Source organism: Necator americanus, chromosome X (assembly GCF_031761385.1).
Source record: "Necator americanus strain Aroian chromosome X, whole genome shotgun sequence".
NCBI lineage: Eukaryota > Metazoa > Nematoda > Chromadorea > Rhabditida > Ancylostomatidae > Necator > Necator americanus.
In genome coordinates, this window is record NC_087376.1 from 6,509,608 (window position 1) to 6,527,092 (window position 17,485).

A 17,485-nucleotide genomic window follows, 5' to 3' on the forward strand; every position below is an offset into this window, starting at 1 on the left:
TTTTTTAAATTTTCCCCCCGCTATTTGTTTACGTTTAAGTGCATTGACTGATTTGACGACAGTTTTAGGGATCGTAGTTCGTTGCTAATGCTAAGGATTCCGCACTTTTGTCACTGTCTGAATAAATGAAGGAGGATGTGATTTATCCTCTCAAGTGCCGCTTCATGCTTCAAGATCATATTCAGCAAGTAGAAAAGCTGATGGGAACCTAGAAGAAACCAGCATCACTCCACGAATCTGGGGTTGTACGGATTTCCTGTGGAGTATTTGTATACGGGATCGTAGATTATTGAGAGAAGGGTGATTGCGTCTATTTACTCCTAATTGCCGTAGGAAACGGCACGGAAGATACGGCTTCGAGCGTGCCGGCGCGCTATTTCCTGCAACGAGTTCGATTGGAGCAGCCTTGTGCACGGACCGCATCTTCCGGACCGTTTTTTATGGCAATTAGGAAGAAGTGGACGGAATCCCCTCTCCATAATCTACTATCCAGTGTACAAATACTCCACCTGGAATACGCACCACCTCAGATTCGTGGTATGCTGCCTTTAAAGCGCAACCACTTGCGCAACGGCACCTAGTTTTACTGACCCGGCAGCTGGTACCTTTCACAGTACATCTCTAGAATGTTATTCCAACAGACAAGACAAACTGAGGTTACAATGTCTTCTCGAGAAATGACGAGTCTTAGAAAAAAATCTGTGACATAATGGAGAAAACTGATTTCAGAATCGTTTGGTGTTAATAGAAGGGGAAAAGAGCTGAAACAAGAGGGGGAGGAAAGAAAGAGAGAGAGAAGTTAGGGCGCCGTGATCAAGATATAATCGAATTCGGCTTTCGCTAAAATATCATAGCACATCCTCGTATCAGGAGGGATTGAAGCGCCGCGGCAGCCAGCTGCTATGCCAAAGTTAAAGGCACGAAACTGACGTGGATAGTAAGCTTGAGGGAGAACATAGAGTTCGGTGTGTAGATTAGGAGTGTGAACGTTGCCCTGATGAATTCCCTATAATTGTCCTGAAAAACAGCGTATGTACGGCATTTCTTTCTACGAGGTGCGTTTCCACGCATCTCATAGGAACAAACGCAGTTCCCCACGCTTTTCAGCACGACTGAATTATTAGGCGGAATCACGCTCATTTTCGTAATGTACACAGCCAAACGCTATCTCTTCTCGCAGGTTACGCAACTACGTCAACTTCGTATTAGTCTGCCTTTAAAGGCATCACCCCACGAATCTGGAGTGGTACGAATTTCCGGTGTAGTATTTGTATACGGGGTCGTAGATTATAGGGAGGAGGGTGATTCCGTCCATTTCTTCCTAATTGCCGTAAAAAACAGCCTGGAAGATACGGCTTCGAGCGTTCCGTCGCACTATTTTCCACAAGGAGTTCGATTGGAGCTCGCCAACCCTGTGCGGCGCCGCATCTCCCGGGCCATTTTTTTTACGGCAATTAGGAAGAAATGGACGGAACCACACCTCTCTCCGTAATCTACTATCCCGTATACGAATACTCCACCTGAAATCCGCACCACCTCAGATTCGTGTTATGCTGCCTTTAAACGAAAGAACAGCGTGACTGTAACTAGAAGGGACATTAGCAATCTTTACTACGAAAGAGGTCGGAACAGAAATTTGTCACTTCTTCTACGATGCGATTTCGAAAGGTTCTCACACACTGCTTTAACAACTGAACACACTCGAAATCTTTTTTTTTCTCTAAAATTCCTTTCTGAGATATCTTGATTTTCTCTCGAGAAGATGTTTTTCGTTGAAATGACCAGCTGTAAATCGTGGATATAGGCTTAAACTAGGATCGATTTCAATCGAGAAAATGTTCTGATATCTTGTGTGGATCATTCAAATCCACAGATTATTTTTTATCTTCATACCATTACGCGACTGAAATACCACAAAATATAGGATTCAAGTTCGATTTTTAAGCTCCACATTGGAAGAACTCAAATTTGTTGTGGAAAAGTAGAAGAAATACTTGCGGTATCGACAGCGCACGGAGTGGAGCTCAATGCCATAGTTAGAAGAGAAGGGGTGAGCTGTTTGGCTTGCACCCTGATCGTTCCATTTTAGGATCTAAAGGTTAGAACTTTCAATAACTGGACCATTTCAAGTTAAGCCAACCAGTTCTAAAAAACTGGGTCACATTGTAAAGGTAGCGAATAGCAGTTGTTGTAGTCGGGTTAATTGTAAAAACAGCTTATTTGCTGCCTGAAAAATTCCTGTGAAACTATGTGTTCTTCCTCCTTTCAGACATAGTTTATTGTAGTCTCACTGACATATGCACAAGACTAAAAACACATGAAAATTGAATACGACAGTAACGACTAATGAAACATAAAGGATAAAGTGTCTGATGTTAATAAATCCGCTTAGAATGCGCCCCCACGTTCACTTCAATTCAGAATCGTTTGAGGTTTACAAACGTGTAACTGGCCTATACAATGACTTGCGGTGGCTAGCCGATGTGCCAAGTCAGTGTTTTTATCCTCCCAGTCAAGTCTGGTACCAATTTATCGACCCCGGAGGGATGAAAGGCTTGGTGAGCACTAGGGCGGATTCGAACCTCCGATCGATCGTGGAGGAAGCGGAACCTCTAACCGCTACACTACACCCACCCAATGGAACATAGTCATCACATTGAAGAAATAAAAATTAAAATAAAATAGAATGCCGCGTACAGTTTTTAAGGATACCGAAATGTAAAAAAGCAGCGAAATATGATCACAGAAGTAATATTTAGAGAACATATGTTGAAACCAGTATTAGTGCGGACTCGGCGAATTGATGAAGCATATAAGTTTTGAAAATTCCAGATAGATTCGCTATATAAAATGAGTTTTCATGGAAAAGTTCCTGAGCATTTCATAAAAGAAACAGAGAGTAGTGATTAACGAAAGATAGAGACACATAATGATGATAGTTGAAAGAGAGAAAGTGTTAAGATGTCATTGTATAAAGACAAAGTGTCGTAGAATTGTCGACGACACATAGAAACGCGTCGTGAATGGCGTGAATTCTTGCTACATAGTGTAGTACAAACAACATGTGACAGATGTTTTTGTGCAAAAAAATGAGTTAAGCTACAATGAAAGGTTACAAAAGCTAGTCATGAACACTTCAGAGGTCCAATTTTCCATTACATTCATGACCGAAGCAGCAGCAGAAATTCACACTGCCATAGCCTTTCGCATGGGTACATCTCTTCTTCTGGCATTGCTCCAATGATAACTGAAAATTTGGAAACTAAACAACATATACTTATTATGGATCTTACTAGGGTTTTCCTACAATCCCTAATTATGATATGTAGAGGTGAGCGGTTCGGTTTCCATTGCTGACTTTTCTGCTTCTCATCTTTGTTCACTGTTAAGGCTTCCCTAAGAAAGTCATCGTCTGAGATCCGTTTTTTCTTGAAAGAAGTAGAATCGAGACGCTTGTTTCTTCTTCTTTCCTTGGTTTAATGTTGGGGTGCCATTTGTAATTTCTTTGTTTTTTTTTTATGCCGCCTACATACTAAGCCTACATCCCCTACATACTTAAGTGAACGACTATTTTTTGGAAAGAACAAAAAAAAAATCGTAATATCGAGGCCTAAAGAACGGACAATGAACATCTAAAATAAATATTCATATTTTACGGCAGCCAGAACAACACTTTTAGTGTGAGCTACATTATGCCCCAAGCAAAGACCATAGGTTCCGTAAGAATTGCAAGGTTTAGGATTTGGAAGATTTAAATGTGCGGGTGTTTGTATGATTTTGTGTTTGGTTTTCTCTAACAAGGCAACAAAAATAACGCTCTCATTCTCGCTACCATGTGGTTGTCTATATTTCTTAAACATCAAAAAGAAAAAAATATATATATAGAATCAAATATCCCATTAAGTTGTTGTTTGTTTTGAACCTATTTCGATGAGTCGTTGAATCAATGGAGAATCTGGAAGAGATTTAGTGTAGCTGGAAAGTGTTCCAAGGAGCAAAGCAAACGTCACTGTTACGGTGGTTCGAGGATATTCACGTGGTCTTGTTCGCTAGGCGACGTGGTTTCTATCCGTTCATTTTCTTACTAATCTCTGTTCTTTATGACATCATCAGTGAGGTGTTTGCGATAATCTCACAACGCCTCCAGATGTATTGTTGTACATACTACGTGCATTCATACATATACTCCTCAACGCATCCATTTGCATTATTTTCAGAAGTCTAGACGGGTTGGTGATAATTAAGAGTAATGTGCACCGGATCTCATTACTCATGTAAACGTCAGCGTCTGCTGTTCATGTGAAATCCGCTAATGTTAAGGGGAATAAATGCAAGTATACTCCTTATTTTTCCCCGAGATATTCAGTATCGTAGGCAGGATTTAGAACTTTTATCCCACCAGACAATTCGTTACTGACGATAATGCGTAGGGACCATCTTTTAAGTGGATATAACTAACGTGTGTGTTTTTTTTTAAATAGTCTAGCATTCAGACTGTGGTGTTTGTGTTTAGTAGAAGAGTTCAACGGAGAAACATTGATGAGGTCCAGAAGAGTCGCTGTTGTTTACGTAAGGATATAGTTGAATATATAGAGGAAAATGGGCGGTCCCATTAGTTAGATCACCTCGAAATTTATGTTCACTTGCTAGAAATATAAAGGTTATGAAGCTAATGGTGTTTTAAAGTGGTTATTGAGCATGTCGAACGAAATATATAAAGGATCGGTAGGATCGATGCTATATCAAATGAGCGCGATGGGCTGGACGTAATTTTTGTTTCTGTCAAAAAAAAAAGGCGTGAAAACATAGGTCTTGAATTTGGTTCAACGGGGCATTCAAAGGGAGCTAGATATTATTTTTAATCGTGGAAAAATTGTCTAAAATAAATATGAGCAGCCAGGAACATACGACATTTCCAGCAGAAAATCACCAGATAACAGAAAAACGCATACAAGTGTGTTTTTTGAACTTACTAAAATGTGGATTTTTTGTTTTCAAATATAATTACCCAATGTAAACATGAAAATGTAAGTTATGTAAACAGTGAACATTTTGAGGCCTACATCTGCTGAAACTGAAAGTCAATAGTTTTTCTTCTTTGTAAAGTTTCTCAAACTATGCGGACCTTAGAAATTTAGTGAAATGCGCGGTTGATTGCCTTCTTTACCGGATGTACCTAATTTAATAATGTATCACCTCTCTGAAGTTTGTTTCGGCAAGGTCATTATTTCTAAGATCTCTAGCTTTTAAGCATGAACCCCTCAGCTTTCTTTTTTTTTTATAGAAGTTTAGAGATTTTTTTTTGTCTCGGAACGCTGCATTTTCAGAAGCAGTTTGTTCAGCACCTCTAAAAGTAATCCGGAAAGATGCCCTCTGGAGAATTTACAACATTGATATTGTTTTGGATCTTGGTACCCGACTGTTCTACCGTATGTTCTCTTTATTTTAGCAAAAATCCGGGAGAGATATCTCCAACACAGTGCTTATAGAATCAGCTCCTGCGAGCGATGTGTAATGCATAATGTCATCTATACTGTGGAGCAATACTAGCTCGCTGACATAATAAGCGGAGATTGCTGAAGTATTTTGGGGTACACTGTTGAGAGGATTAAAAACGGATCTCTCTCCTTCTTCCTCTCTCTCTCTGATGTGAAACAGGTGTTAATTCTAATTTTGAGTTATACTCATTTCTATGACAAATCCAGCTATCAGAATCCGCCCGTAGTGAACGCTCGAAAGGGTGATAGTGGCCTAGTTGAGTAGCAATTATCAAGTGTTATATTTGAAATCATTATTTTTTTGTTCGAATGAATCCCAAAGTGAAGCACTTAGACCACTTGGCGGGGAGATCTAAATGTTTTTTCCCGTTTTTCCGAATTAGTATTTTTCGAGGTTTTTCTCGGATTCATGTAGAACAGAGTACGGTGGTAACATTATGTGTGTTCCCATGCTGGTTGTCCTTATAAAATTCTTGACCACGCTCACCTCTTGGTGAATCCAACAGTCTTGTGCGATAATCTCTCCTTCACCGTTCCACAGTGCAAAACATGCCAATCCCATGTCGAACGCAGCATCTGATGCAGGCATGGAACATTTCCGAACGCCAACCACACCATCCATGTTGTAGGTGCAGTTCACATATGCTTGCCCATGTTGGTCAATACCGACGTAATCTGTTTCGATTCTAAATTGCATGAAATATGTCTTGTGATCAGTTCGGAAAAATGGTGCTACAATTCTATTGTCCTTTTTTGTTAAAGTGTAGACACCATAGTTTTTTTTAATGATTAGAACTAACGGTTTGGCCCTTTTCATATGATGTTTGACGTCATGTGCGTGGTGTTTCCGTAGATGTCCGTCGGCTACATTTTCAATATCGTAGTATCGTGATTCGACCAGTACGACAATACAAGCGATTAGTAGAGCAATGCTTGCTCCGTGATCCATAACCCCTGAAATTATTGAGAATTTCGCAAAGATGCTATTCTATTTTAATCCGATCATCGTACGTAATCCATCAAGACACGTGTAAAACCATCAAATACGGTGAGATATTTAGACGATGTGTATTTTGCATAAATAATGACAACTATGTTTGAGTTCTACACTTTCTCGGTTGTCTGCAGAAGAAGAAGTAAAAAGTTTGATTTTCAGCTGATAGGAAGTGGCGAAGAAACGGCCAGACGTAACATGGTTTAGACGAAAATAAATCTTATGGGAGCAGATGGAAAACGCTTGCGTATTAGAATTGTCACCATTCACCTCAACCGCCAAACAAACAGTTTACGTCTTCGCTACTGTTAGCTCATGATGGGACTACCCTTAACATTATCGGACTTTTTCGATTACCGTCCCCCATGCAACGAGTAGACAAAGGATAATAATTACTGGCTTACAAAGTATTGTATTATCAAATAGGATTAATTCCATCTCGGATTAACAATCCTAGCTATCTGCAGTTAACAAATTCTGGAAATAACGTTCAATTACAATAATACAATACCATACCATGTTTTTAGCTTAAATGCGAAGGTGAAGTGCCACTAATACCATGATTATCCAAACCAAAACTAAGCATCGAGCACTGTGTAAAGTAAGAGTAAAAGTAAGAGTTGAGTATGAAATAAATTAAAAAATAAGATCTTTGATACATCGAAATTTTATCCTTAGTACTGGGATCTGCAGCCTATACTAATTTTTTGTAGATAAATTTCTACTTTTAAATCTTGCTGTTGGAAATTTGTGTGCGATGTTTGAAACGTTTCTCTGGCAAGTTTGGAAAATTATTCATACGTCTATTATTATTGATTGAAAAGTTCCAGAGTAACATTTCAGATATATAGAAAATCGCATTTGTGTATTCTACAGAAGATCGGGATTTCTGCTGATTTTCGCAAATCAAATCAGTCACAAATTAGCATCATCTGGAATTAAAACGAGGCAAACTCACAAATGTATTATATTGTAATTTTATATTATATTATTAATAAGTATAAATAAATATAATGCTTACACTTGGATGGATTTTGTCGAAGTATTTGCTTTAGTATTCAAAGAGGATTTTTAACTGAGGATTTTGTCTTTTTCTTCTATGGATGTCATCGAAACAGGCCATATAGAACAGGTTAAAGGAACAATCACTTTTTTTTTCAAAACCTCTTTTTTGGAGTCTTTTATGGCAGAAAATAAAGATGCAGTGGTATCGTTTTCTTTTAAAATTTCTCCTTAGCTAAGCTAAGACGGTACCTTATCTCTTATTAAAATATATTAGCAAGACCACTACATACCATTAGTCAAATTTATTCTAGAAAAGATTGCAGAGATTATATTTTAATAAGGGGATGAGTATACCAGTCCGATTGCTGCCTACTGTAGGTACTTACGAGCTACATATTTTTGCACAGTTATGTGGAGGAAGTTACCCAGATGTAGCGAAAAGGTCCTGTCGTCCAGCATACTGCCAGAGCATGACCCGAATAGGTCCATAGAAAGAGGAAAAGGGCGTAGAATCCTCGGTGACAATTCTCATTCTCCGTTTCGGTACTAACAGCTGGCCAACTTTGTCGACTTGAGGGTACGTGGGTCAGTTGATGTCGACAGGCTGTTCATGCGAGAGAGCGATATTCCCCAGGATATGGAATAATGATGACTGGATGGATTCTGTGCCGTGCTCTTGCTGTAGATCGAGAAGTTTGAACAGAGTTGTGTTCAAGGATGACACACCACGACGGAGATGCGAGTAATCGTGTCAGGCAATAATACTGCTCGTTGATTAAGTGAAGCTAAGTCGATTTTTTAAGAAATGATTTCTCGTCTCTAATCAGTTTCGATAGAGCGAATGAAATGTTTTACGAGAACCAAGGATTTCTATGAATTTTTAACAACGGGATATGTGCACTGGAAAATAACGGAAATCTCGTGTTTGCAGTCTTCGACAGGGCAGATGGTGAGTGGGCGGAATCAAGTACACGAACATTTGGAGGTTCTGAAGGTTGACCTTCTTGAATTTCTCTTCTGTTTCCCGTCATGGTTAGAGTTTTCTACAAAAGAAGCGAAATAAGTGTGGAATGACGAATGTGGTGACCAACTTGAACTCGATCAGTGAAATGAATGTCATTTTGTAAGCAATAGTCATATTTCAAGAGTGTAGTCAACTATGAAAGATTACTATGAATTGTTTGGTGATGATGATGAGGAGAAAACACATTAAATCTACACCATATCCAGATGAATAGTGTTTATGGAATTTCAGAGTTGCTAATGATGGATGACAGGATGTTCACCGTAGCTGGAAAGTCGGAGCGGCCGAGACCATATGAGGTTTGAGTGCGTACAGCTTAACGTCTGGGCAATTATTGTGCGCTCAGTCGCCACGCCCCTTGTAGGTTCGTTGTCCACGCTCATCATGAATAAAACCGCCCATTGTCGGAGTTCAGTAGTTGTGCTTGGATGGAAGCTGATAATTCCGGAAGCGTCGTGTCTGCAATCAAAATTTCCACCCGTATGGAATCAAATAAGGAAATAAATGAAAAATAATGTGCTAAAAATATAGTTCACATCTTATTTCATTTTTATATTGAAACAATCGTCAGAAACAATAATGAAACAGTATTCCAGAGTTTTTCCCCATCGACTATCAGTTCTTGCATAGCTTTTGCATTTGTAAAAAAAAAAACCAAAGCAATCTCTCTAGCGTGAAATGTTCACCCATGTGTTAGCAGATTATAATTGATAAGGAATGATAGTTTACGTTAACTTACAAAGAAAGCATTTGTTGGTTACGAAAACATCTCCTAGTTTTCTCCGTATAGAAAGGAATAACAACGTTAACTGAGACTAAGATTTCTATTTAAAAAGAGTCATTTCTGAGTTTTGCTATAGTGTGCCTACGAGGTTTTTAGTTGGAACCTTTATTTGCCTGACGGCACACTATAGCAAAACACAAAGAGAATATGCCGAGGTTTCAAGTCAAAAGAACATTCGAACTACTACATGAAGTCATTTCTGAATTTCTAACTATTTTTTTCTCATCTGCTTTCGAAGTGGAGGCTTTCAAAGAATGAAGTCTTGGAAATAACAAACCAAAATGAAGGAGATGATTAAACTTATTTTGTCGTTTTAGAAAATTCATACTAAAAACTCAGGATTTTGATACAGTAATCCAAGAGCACGGATTATTTGTATTTATCAGCTTTTCACATTTAAGCTTCTGCTCCCCCTCGCTCGAAAATACACAGATTTGACGACAGATAAATCCCTGCATTATGGAGCGAGGGGTGTGAGACCTATGTATGTGACGCTTTAAAGTGTAGGCTGCTGAGTGACGTTGAGATATTTTTATATTGGCATAAAAATAGTCGAGATTATGGGAGATTTTCCGGATCCCATTTGAAAATTCGTCTTTCATTAGCGGTCACAGATCTGAGACTCCACGATCTGAGATCACGGAACTGGATGAATAAATGTCGACTTCGGAAATGCCAAAATATGGATTTCCTCAGTTTTTCTAAGTTTTCCAAGGTTTTTGGAGGACTCTTCTGTTTTTTTGCAGTCAGTAAAAAAAAGTTTTTTGGAGGAGGGCAAAACAAACTAGTACGATCTCGCAATCACATCTGGATGGTCGATATTTCTGTGCCACAGAAAGTCAACCAAACCTATTCTTCCTGCTTACAAAATTTGTTAATTAAAACGAGCATGCAACAATTGCACCTTCAAAATCATTGACGAGGTCGCGTCCCTCAAAATTCATAAAGCTCCTCGTTTTGGATTGAATTTGAACGTATTGATTCAGCTCAGGACGATCGACCTGCATCGAGCAAATCATCCACTAAGAAATTTGCTGACAGAGGGAGAAGAGCCATTTTTTTCTTTCTGGTTACTATACAATGCTCTATACCCGCTTCTTTTTTTCTTTTTTTTTTTTAGAAGTCGTTCTAGTACATTTCAGAACATTTCGAAGTTTCCTATTTATTTCTATGTTATGGATCTTCAGCATAATGGTGTAATGATCAGTGAATGTGATAGGCCTCTTCATCCGAAGATTCATCCGAAAATCCGAAGAACTGTTGTTATTGGAGCTACAACGGAGCTACAACGACGAAGTTTTGCTCATATCATTCACTAACATCAAAGTTTTAAATTTTTGCTAAACTGTGTTCTTTCTGATTAACCTACATTTATTGCTATTTGATTTCTAAGAGTGAGCTCCTGAATGAACGTTTGCATCGTTCTTCACAGGACGCATACTAAACGTTTGTTCAAGGGATTTTTGTGCTGATCGGTTTAATATTGTAAGATACACTATCGAAATTAAAAGTAGAAGGTATAAGTCGCGCTCTTCACCCTAACTTCTCTAGGAATCTTTGCAAAAATAATTTCCACACAAACGAAAATCATTGACATGAACGGTAGCACTTTGTTGGGTTGTTCGATCCGAAAAAAGTGGACTCTTCGATGCGAAATTTGAGGAAACTCAAAGCAAGTGTAAATTGTAAGCTCTTTTGTGCCTTTATTTAAAAAAAAGTGGTTCTTGTGCATTTACGTAATTACTCATGTATTCTTTATTTAATCGTGATCAAATTAGTCTGTTTTTTCAACTATACGTAAACAGAGCAACAGTAGTCATGTTATAAAATCTACTGAATAGATCGTTATTACCTTAAAATAGTGTTAGATTGTAGTCACAGGTGACCAACCTACGTCATTTTCTCGAATAATGCAACTATAAAATTCGGTCGACGGACTCTATAAATATGAGTGCAAAAGTCTTTCACAGCTACTGTATTACCGTACTGTATGTTGAGCGAATGTGTAAGAAATAACTACTTTCTCACTGGCAGTCTTGCGACAGTATCCTTACCTAAGTAGTTATTATGTTGCAAAAATTAAGAGGTAAATTAATGGGTGAGTCAACGATAGTTAATACTCTACTCTGATTTTTGTTTGAAACGTCAGGTGAGCATTATGGAAGGTTCAATTCGCTTCATTACTGTAAAACAGTTCTTTTTGAAAGAGAATATCGATTCTGGAAAGTAAAATTGACAATCCAGAGTTGACTTGGGGTTTTCTCAATCAGAATTCATAGTAGCAAAAGAAATAACCATCGCAATACTTCACATCACCGAGTGATTTGTACCTCTAATATTTCCTTATCATCCTCTCCTTTCCATAAATTTCACAATGCGTTTATTTGTTTTTCTTTCCTAGTGTTTCATTTGTTTTTTTTTCTTCCCTTCTTTTTTTTCATAAAGAATCATACAAGGTCACCGTGAAGTACACTTTATACGTTGATATATGTGCGTAAGATTAAGGACACAACGAAAATCCTTTTGAATAATTAATCAAATACCTTAATTATACCTTGATGGAAAAAAACCATAGCATATGATGTCCATAATCCACTGTTCCTTAAGGATTATGCACAGGAAAACCAATTTTGAAAAATTTAAAATCAAAGTGGGTTTTACTCTTTGTGTACAGCATTTATCATTTCGTTTAAGCGTATGAACGTAATACGTGTGCGCCTCCAGGATCACGGTAGCGCATTTCGCAAATCTAGTGCTTTCATTTCCAGATATCCTGTATTTTATACAGCTGCAAGACACCTGCGGCTTTGTCTGCATGACATCATTGTAGAAAGATATTTCTAGGTAAGCCAAGACTCTTAAGAATATTGAGAAGAAAAAACCTGTGGTAAAATGCCTTTTCCCTTTTTTTGGCATGAAATGGCAGTAAAATAAAAAATTATACTATAAAATTGTGTGTGCAGCATGTACACGTGTTTTTCGTCAACATTTCATGCAGTTCATATACGGGTTAAACTCTGGAAAGTGTTTGCATGTCTCGGATAATCCCGGACTTTATAATGGCGCATGGAATCGTTGATATTTCCGAAGAGTTTATTGTCGTCTAGAGTGTGGTCGTTGAAATGTTAAAGGCATCACCTCACGAATTTGAGGTGGTACAGATTTCAGGTGGAGTATTCGTATACGGGATTGTAGATCATGGAGAGGAGGGTGATTCCGTCCACTCTTCCTAATGTTCTGGAAGACACGGCTTCGAGCATTCCGGGACGCTACTTTCCACAAAGAGTTCGACTGGAGAGCGCCAACCTTGTGCACGCGCCTCATCTTTCGGACCGTTGTTTACGGCAATTAGGAAGAAATGTGCGGAATCACCCCCTCCCCTCCCCCCCATCTCCATGATCTACTATCCCGTAAAAGAATACTCCACCTGAAATTCGTACCACCTCAGATTCGTGGGGTGATGCCCTCAAATGTCCAGAGTGCTCACAAAGTGAGAGATATGGGTTGAAAAAAAAGAAAATTTCCTTAACTCCGAATTGCTGCAAAATAATACAACAACAATTGTAATTGGTTCATACTATAGGAAAATATATTTGCAACTGATATTATAGATATCTATGTACTGCTTAGTACTTTCAAAGTAGTACTCAGCAGTACTAGACTGTTTCTTTGGTGGAAAATGAGTCAAACTTGTTTTTGTTTTAGAAAAAAAGGTGGCGTCTCATTATTGTATATTCCTGATTATGGGTATAAAAGAAATGATATCCAAATGCTTCTGTTGACCTCAATTCCAGGAAGAAGAGTCAATCGCCACGTTCTTTTTTTGAGCATGCTTTCTTTGAGGTCTCGGAATATCACATTTTTTTATTTTCTGCAACATTTTAAATGAGCTTGACGCATAAATTAAATGGAATCTGATTGGACACAGCGCAGATGAAGTTTAAGAATGAGCCAAATGATGACAATTAACGAGTGTTTGTCTGGATTAGTAGACGAAAAACCTTTTACGATGTTGCGGAGTTTCTGAGAAAAATAGTATCACAAGAATTCAACTAATGGTGGGCAGGTGGATATAGATGCTTTAAAAGCTTCTTCAAGTCTTATAGATGTCCTCTGAAGATTAAGATTTCTTGTAGAACACCTTGCTTGTGTAACTCCTAAATGGAAATGTCTCGATTAAGTGTTCATTCTTTGTCCTCCACAAAAAGTGACCATATCACTAATAACACTGGGGTTAACGCATGAATAAATTTTTTTTTTTAAACGTTCAACACTGCAGATTCCCGTATGAAATTCTTGCAAGGAGATTTTGGCACGGAATTATGTGAGAGTGTAGGCTCTAGTTGAAGATGAGCAAGGTTCGAATAGTTGAAATATGGAAAAGGATGAAAGTGCGAGGATTTAAACTCGCTTTCTACAGTATGCCGATTTTCAAATTGTGTCAACCGATGCTCTTCGAATAATGGCAAAAATAGACGTGGAGCACACATCACTACTCCTGCAAAAAAAGAAAAAAAAACTTCTCGTACACCTTGCAGCTTTCTATAGAACATTGTCGGCATTTTATGGAGGTACTAAAAACATTATATCCTAAATTATTAGATTTAAGCAAGGTCTCAGAAACAAAAATAATGGATCACTCTCACTTCGGAAGGCTTTCTTGGCCGTATATTTCTTTTATTAGGGTAGTTGTTCATGTTGTAAAATAAGAAATCTATTTTTTGATTCTGATTCTGAGAATGAAATCAGATACAAACATAGGAAACATCTCAATCAAATAGTTCGATCCAGAACTCATTCTCCTACTTTCTATCTGTTCTGTGGTCATATTTTTATGTTTTATTTAATTTTGAAAAATGTTCCACATTAACTTTCATTGGTCGTTTCCATAAACGTTTGTGACTGTGTTTGTTTGTGTTTTCGTCTCCATTAAAGCATACGTTTTTAATTAACATCATGCTTTTTGCTAAAAAAAAATAACAGATCAAAACCTATACAGTGATGACGTCTTTGTAAACCTTCCTCAGAAAGTTTAGAATGACGTCATCTGAATTGTTAGTTTAACTGCCAGTTTTAGCGATAAACTCTACGATCATAAATCCAAAGCGAGTCCGAAAAGTTATTGGAGTGTAATGACTGAATGATGCGTTTGTACCGTTTGTTACGATTCTACTGTTGTATGAACTATTTTCACACACTTCGTTTTATTTATTAGATAGGATTGACTGGCATTTTTGACACAAAAGAACTTTTGTTATTCTTCACAATGCTTCAGCCTTTAATCAATAAAAATATCAAAGTTTTTGTCCTATTCTATTCTTTTCTCTGCATTTTCCCCACTTAACAATTTTTATCCTTGAAAGACTGCAGAATTAGGAGTAAAAAAGAAAACATGGGGAGTGTGACATTTGACCAGCGCACGTACAGCATTCATAAAAAAAAGCATTCAATCTACATAGTCGTCTAGTTTAATAACTCATGGTTTTGTCAATGGATTTTAAAATTACATTGCGCAAGTACACTTATCATCTGCGTATTACAACTTGTAATCGTGGTCAAGCTGTAAAACAAATCTCCGTGAAATTAGCACTTCAATGATGTTTTTTTTTAATCTACTCTTATTTAGCTTTATTTAGTTTGTTATTGGTGCTAAGCAAATAAATCAGATTTGCTTGCGTAATCAGACACTCTTGAAGTTAGCTGATAGCGAGAAATATGTCTAGTAGGAGGGATGATCCATATATGTGCGCAATAACTATTTCAGCGTTTCATAATTATATGTGAATATGTTCTTGGGTCCTGCACGATCGATCGGAGGTTCGAATCCGCCCTAGTGCTCACCAAGCCTTTCTTCCCTGCGGGGTCCGGATCAATTGGTACCAGACTTGTCTGGGAGGATAAAAAACACTGACGTGACACATCGGCTAGCTCCCGCAAGTCATAGTACAGGCCAGTTACTCGTTTGTAAACCTCAGACGATTCTGAATTGAAGTGAACGTGGGGGCGCATCTCAAGCGGATTGATTAACCCCACATACTTTATCCTTTACTTTTTATGTTTTTATCTTTTTATGTTTTTGAGTGCATAACAATTAGACGGTGAAAAATATTCCTGATCATTCTGAGTGTTTCGATCTCTCGGTGTTTAGTGGATTGTGATAACCAGACTTTGAGATCTTCAATATGTTCTCAAAAAACGGTGATTACGAACGATTAGATAAAATTCCGTAGAAGTTTAGAACTTAGACATTGTCAGACTTTATGAAACCTATTTCTACTTCAGAACAGTTGTTTCCACAATTGACTATCTAAACTGTTCGTATGACTTGTTCCTAATAATGCATCCAGGCATTTACGACATTATGGTAATGCCGGAAGTTCGATCACGTCACGTCATTTAGCAGGTAATTCTCCAGCGATAGCTAAGCTTCAGGATGCAATAATGAATGCAACCTACGCAACATGAACTTTTTTTGGACCAAAGAACAGAAAAAAAGAATTAGTTTTTTTCTCTGAATCATGCTTTGACTAAGGAAATAACTAAATTAAAAAAGAAACTTCGACTTTCATTAAGGAAATAAGTATATCATACCTTTTTTGGGAATGTCAAGGGAAAAATTTCTTAATCATCTAGTGGAAGATTGCATGAATGAATACAATCCGGGAAATGTAGAAAGTTATTCTTACTATGAAATTTCAGACGACATGAGACGTAGGTTTTGTAGTAATCTATGTCCTTGGTTGACATTTTCTCAAACTGTTGCCTTCCAGGAATTTTTCTATACGCAAAATCCGCATTTTTGCATTTTTTTTTGTCTGGGGAGCTAGTATCCAGTATCAGCTTCCGTGCTCGCTGAAAACAAAGGTCCATGCCTCGTTATAACATAATTTTTGACTCTTGCTTGTACTATAAGAGCTCACGGTATGGATTTCGACTGTGGGATAAACAAGCTTCTCCAGGAACAACTAGAACATACACGTTGACGCAAATACTCGTATCGTATAGCAAAGGGGTAAACAATTTCATTAGCATTTTACCAATTATTCATTTATGATCTTCCCAGAAAAATTTTATTAGACAGCCTGAGTACCTCAAACATGCGTTCGGGCTTCGAAGCGCTAATAATCGGACTTTTATTCATAGGACATCTAAAAAAATGTCTATGTTCCATGTTCCCTCAACGATGTCAAAAGGAAAAAAAAAAGTTGATGTTTTAACGCCAAGCCTCTCATGATTGTGCCTATTTTAGGCTCTACGAAAAGTGCTAGAGTGTTGTCCTACACAGAAGTGACAAAAGTCGTGTTATGAATGTCATGTTATGTAAGCGAAGGGAATTCTGCTATGAACGCGATCGATTTGGAAAAACTCCTGGACAATTCAAGAAGTGAATATGATTGCAGCGGAATAGGTTCGAACACGTAAAATAACGACTGAAGATAGTAAAGTAATAAAAAAGCCAAAGCTACCAAAGTAAGAATACAGTAAGCTACGTAAGTAAGCTAAAGGCTTTTATCCGAGCACGGTTAACCCCAACTGCTTACAGTAATTCTCCGAAATGCTCTGAGCAAAATGCTCTGATATTAGTTAAAATTATTGTGGACAAATTGCACCATTGTCAAAAGCACGTCCTGATCTAAAATCTATGAAATCTTCGTCCAGGAATAGGAGAAATTCGGTTGAATGGTTCACTCTGAAGTCAACAATTATACAGTAGGCAAAGTTGGTATTTACCTTTTTCATAATGACTATGATGTTCGAGGGAACAACGTTTTCTGTTGAAGAGTCTACAAATTTATAGTTATAAATTATTTGAATGAGATAGACAATGGAAAAAGAAAAAACATGAATGGAATAAGTGATTTCCAGCTACTTAGGTCGCATATAGAATAAGGAGGAGGAAAAGGAAAATATAAATATGGCAAATATGACTTTGATAGGTCTTACTGTCTTTATAGAAGTAATTTACAATTGTAGTAATTCTTTTCTATTTCGTTGGCTGTTACTGTAGTGTATATCATATTGATCACATTAAATGTAATGGAATTAGTATTCTTTCCACAACTACCGCTTCTCAATTGTTTGAAACGCAAATGTGAAAAATAAAATTAACACCCAGAAAACACTTTTATTTTAACAGTTTTTTTTTAGAATTAAACGTTATTAGCGGATGTAAAGGGAGG

General features: G+C 37.6%; 1 protein-coding gene across 2 annotated transcripts; it reads right to left on the reverse strand.

Moving 5' to 3' along the window:
- Window positions 1–3,136: 3,136 nt before the first annotated feature.
- Window positions 3,137–6,447, reverse strand: RB195_021646 (uncharacterized protein; the record flags this gene model as incomplete). Of its 2 annotated transcripts, XM_064208494.1 has the most annotated exons (4): window positions 3,162–3,247; window positions 3,308–3,428; window positions 5,986–6,184; window positions 6,299–6,447. In XM_064208494.1, the coding sequence occupies 4 exons, from the start codon at window positions 6,445–6,447 to the stop codon at window positions 3,162–3,164; spliced, it is 555 nt and encodes a 184-aa protein (XP_064064375.1). The 2 variants fall into 2 exon arrangements, with proteins under 2 accessions (XP_064064374.1, XP_064064375.1); XM_064208493.1 differs by lacking the exon at window positions 3,308–3,428 and having other exon boundaries at window positions 3,137–3,247.
- Between the last annotated feature and the right edge of the window lie 11,038 nt (window positions 6,448–17,485).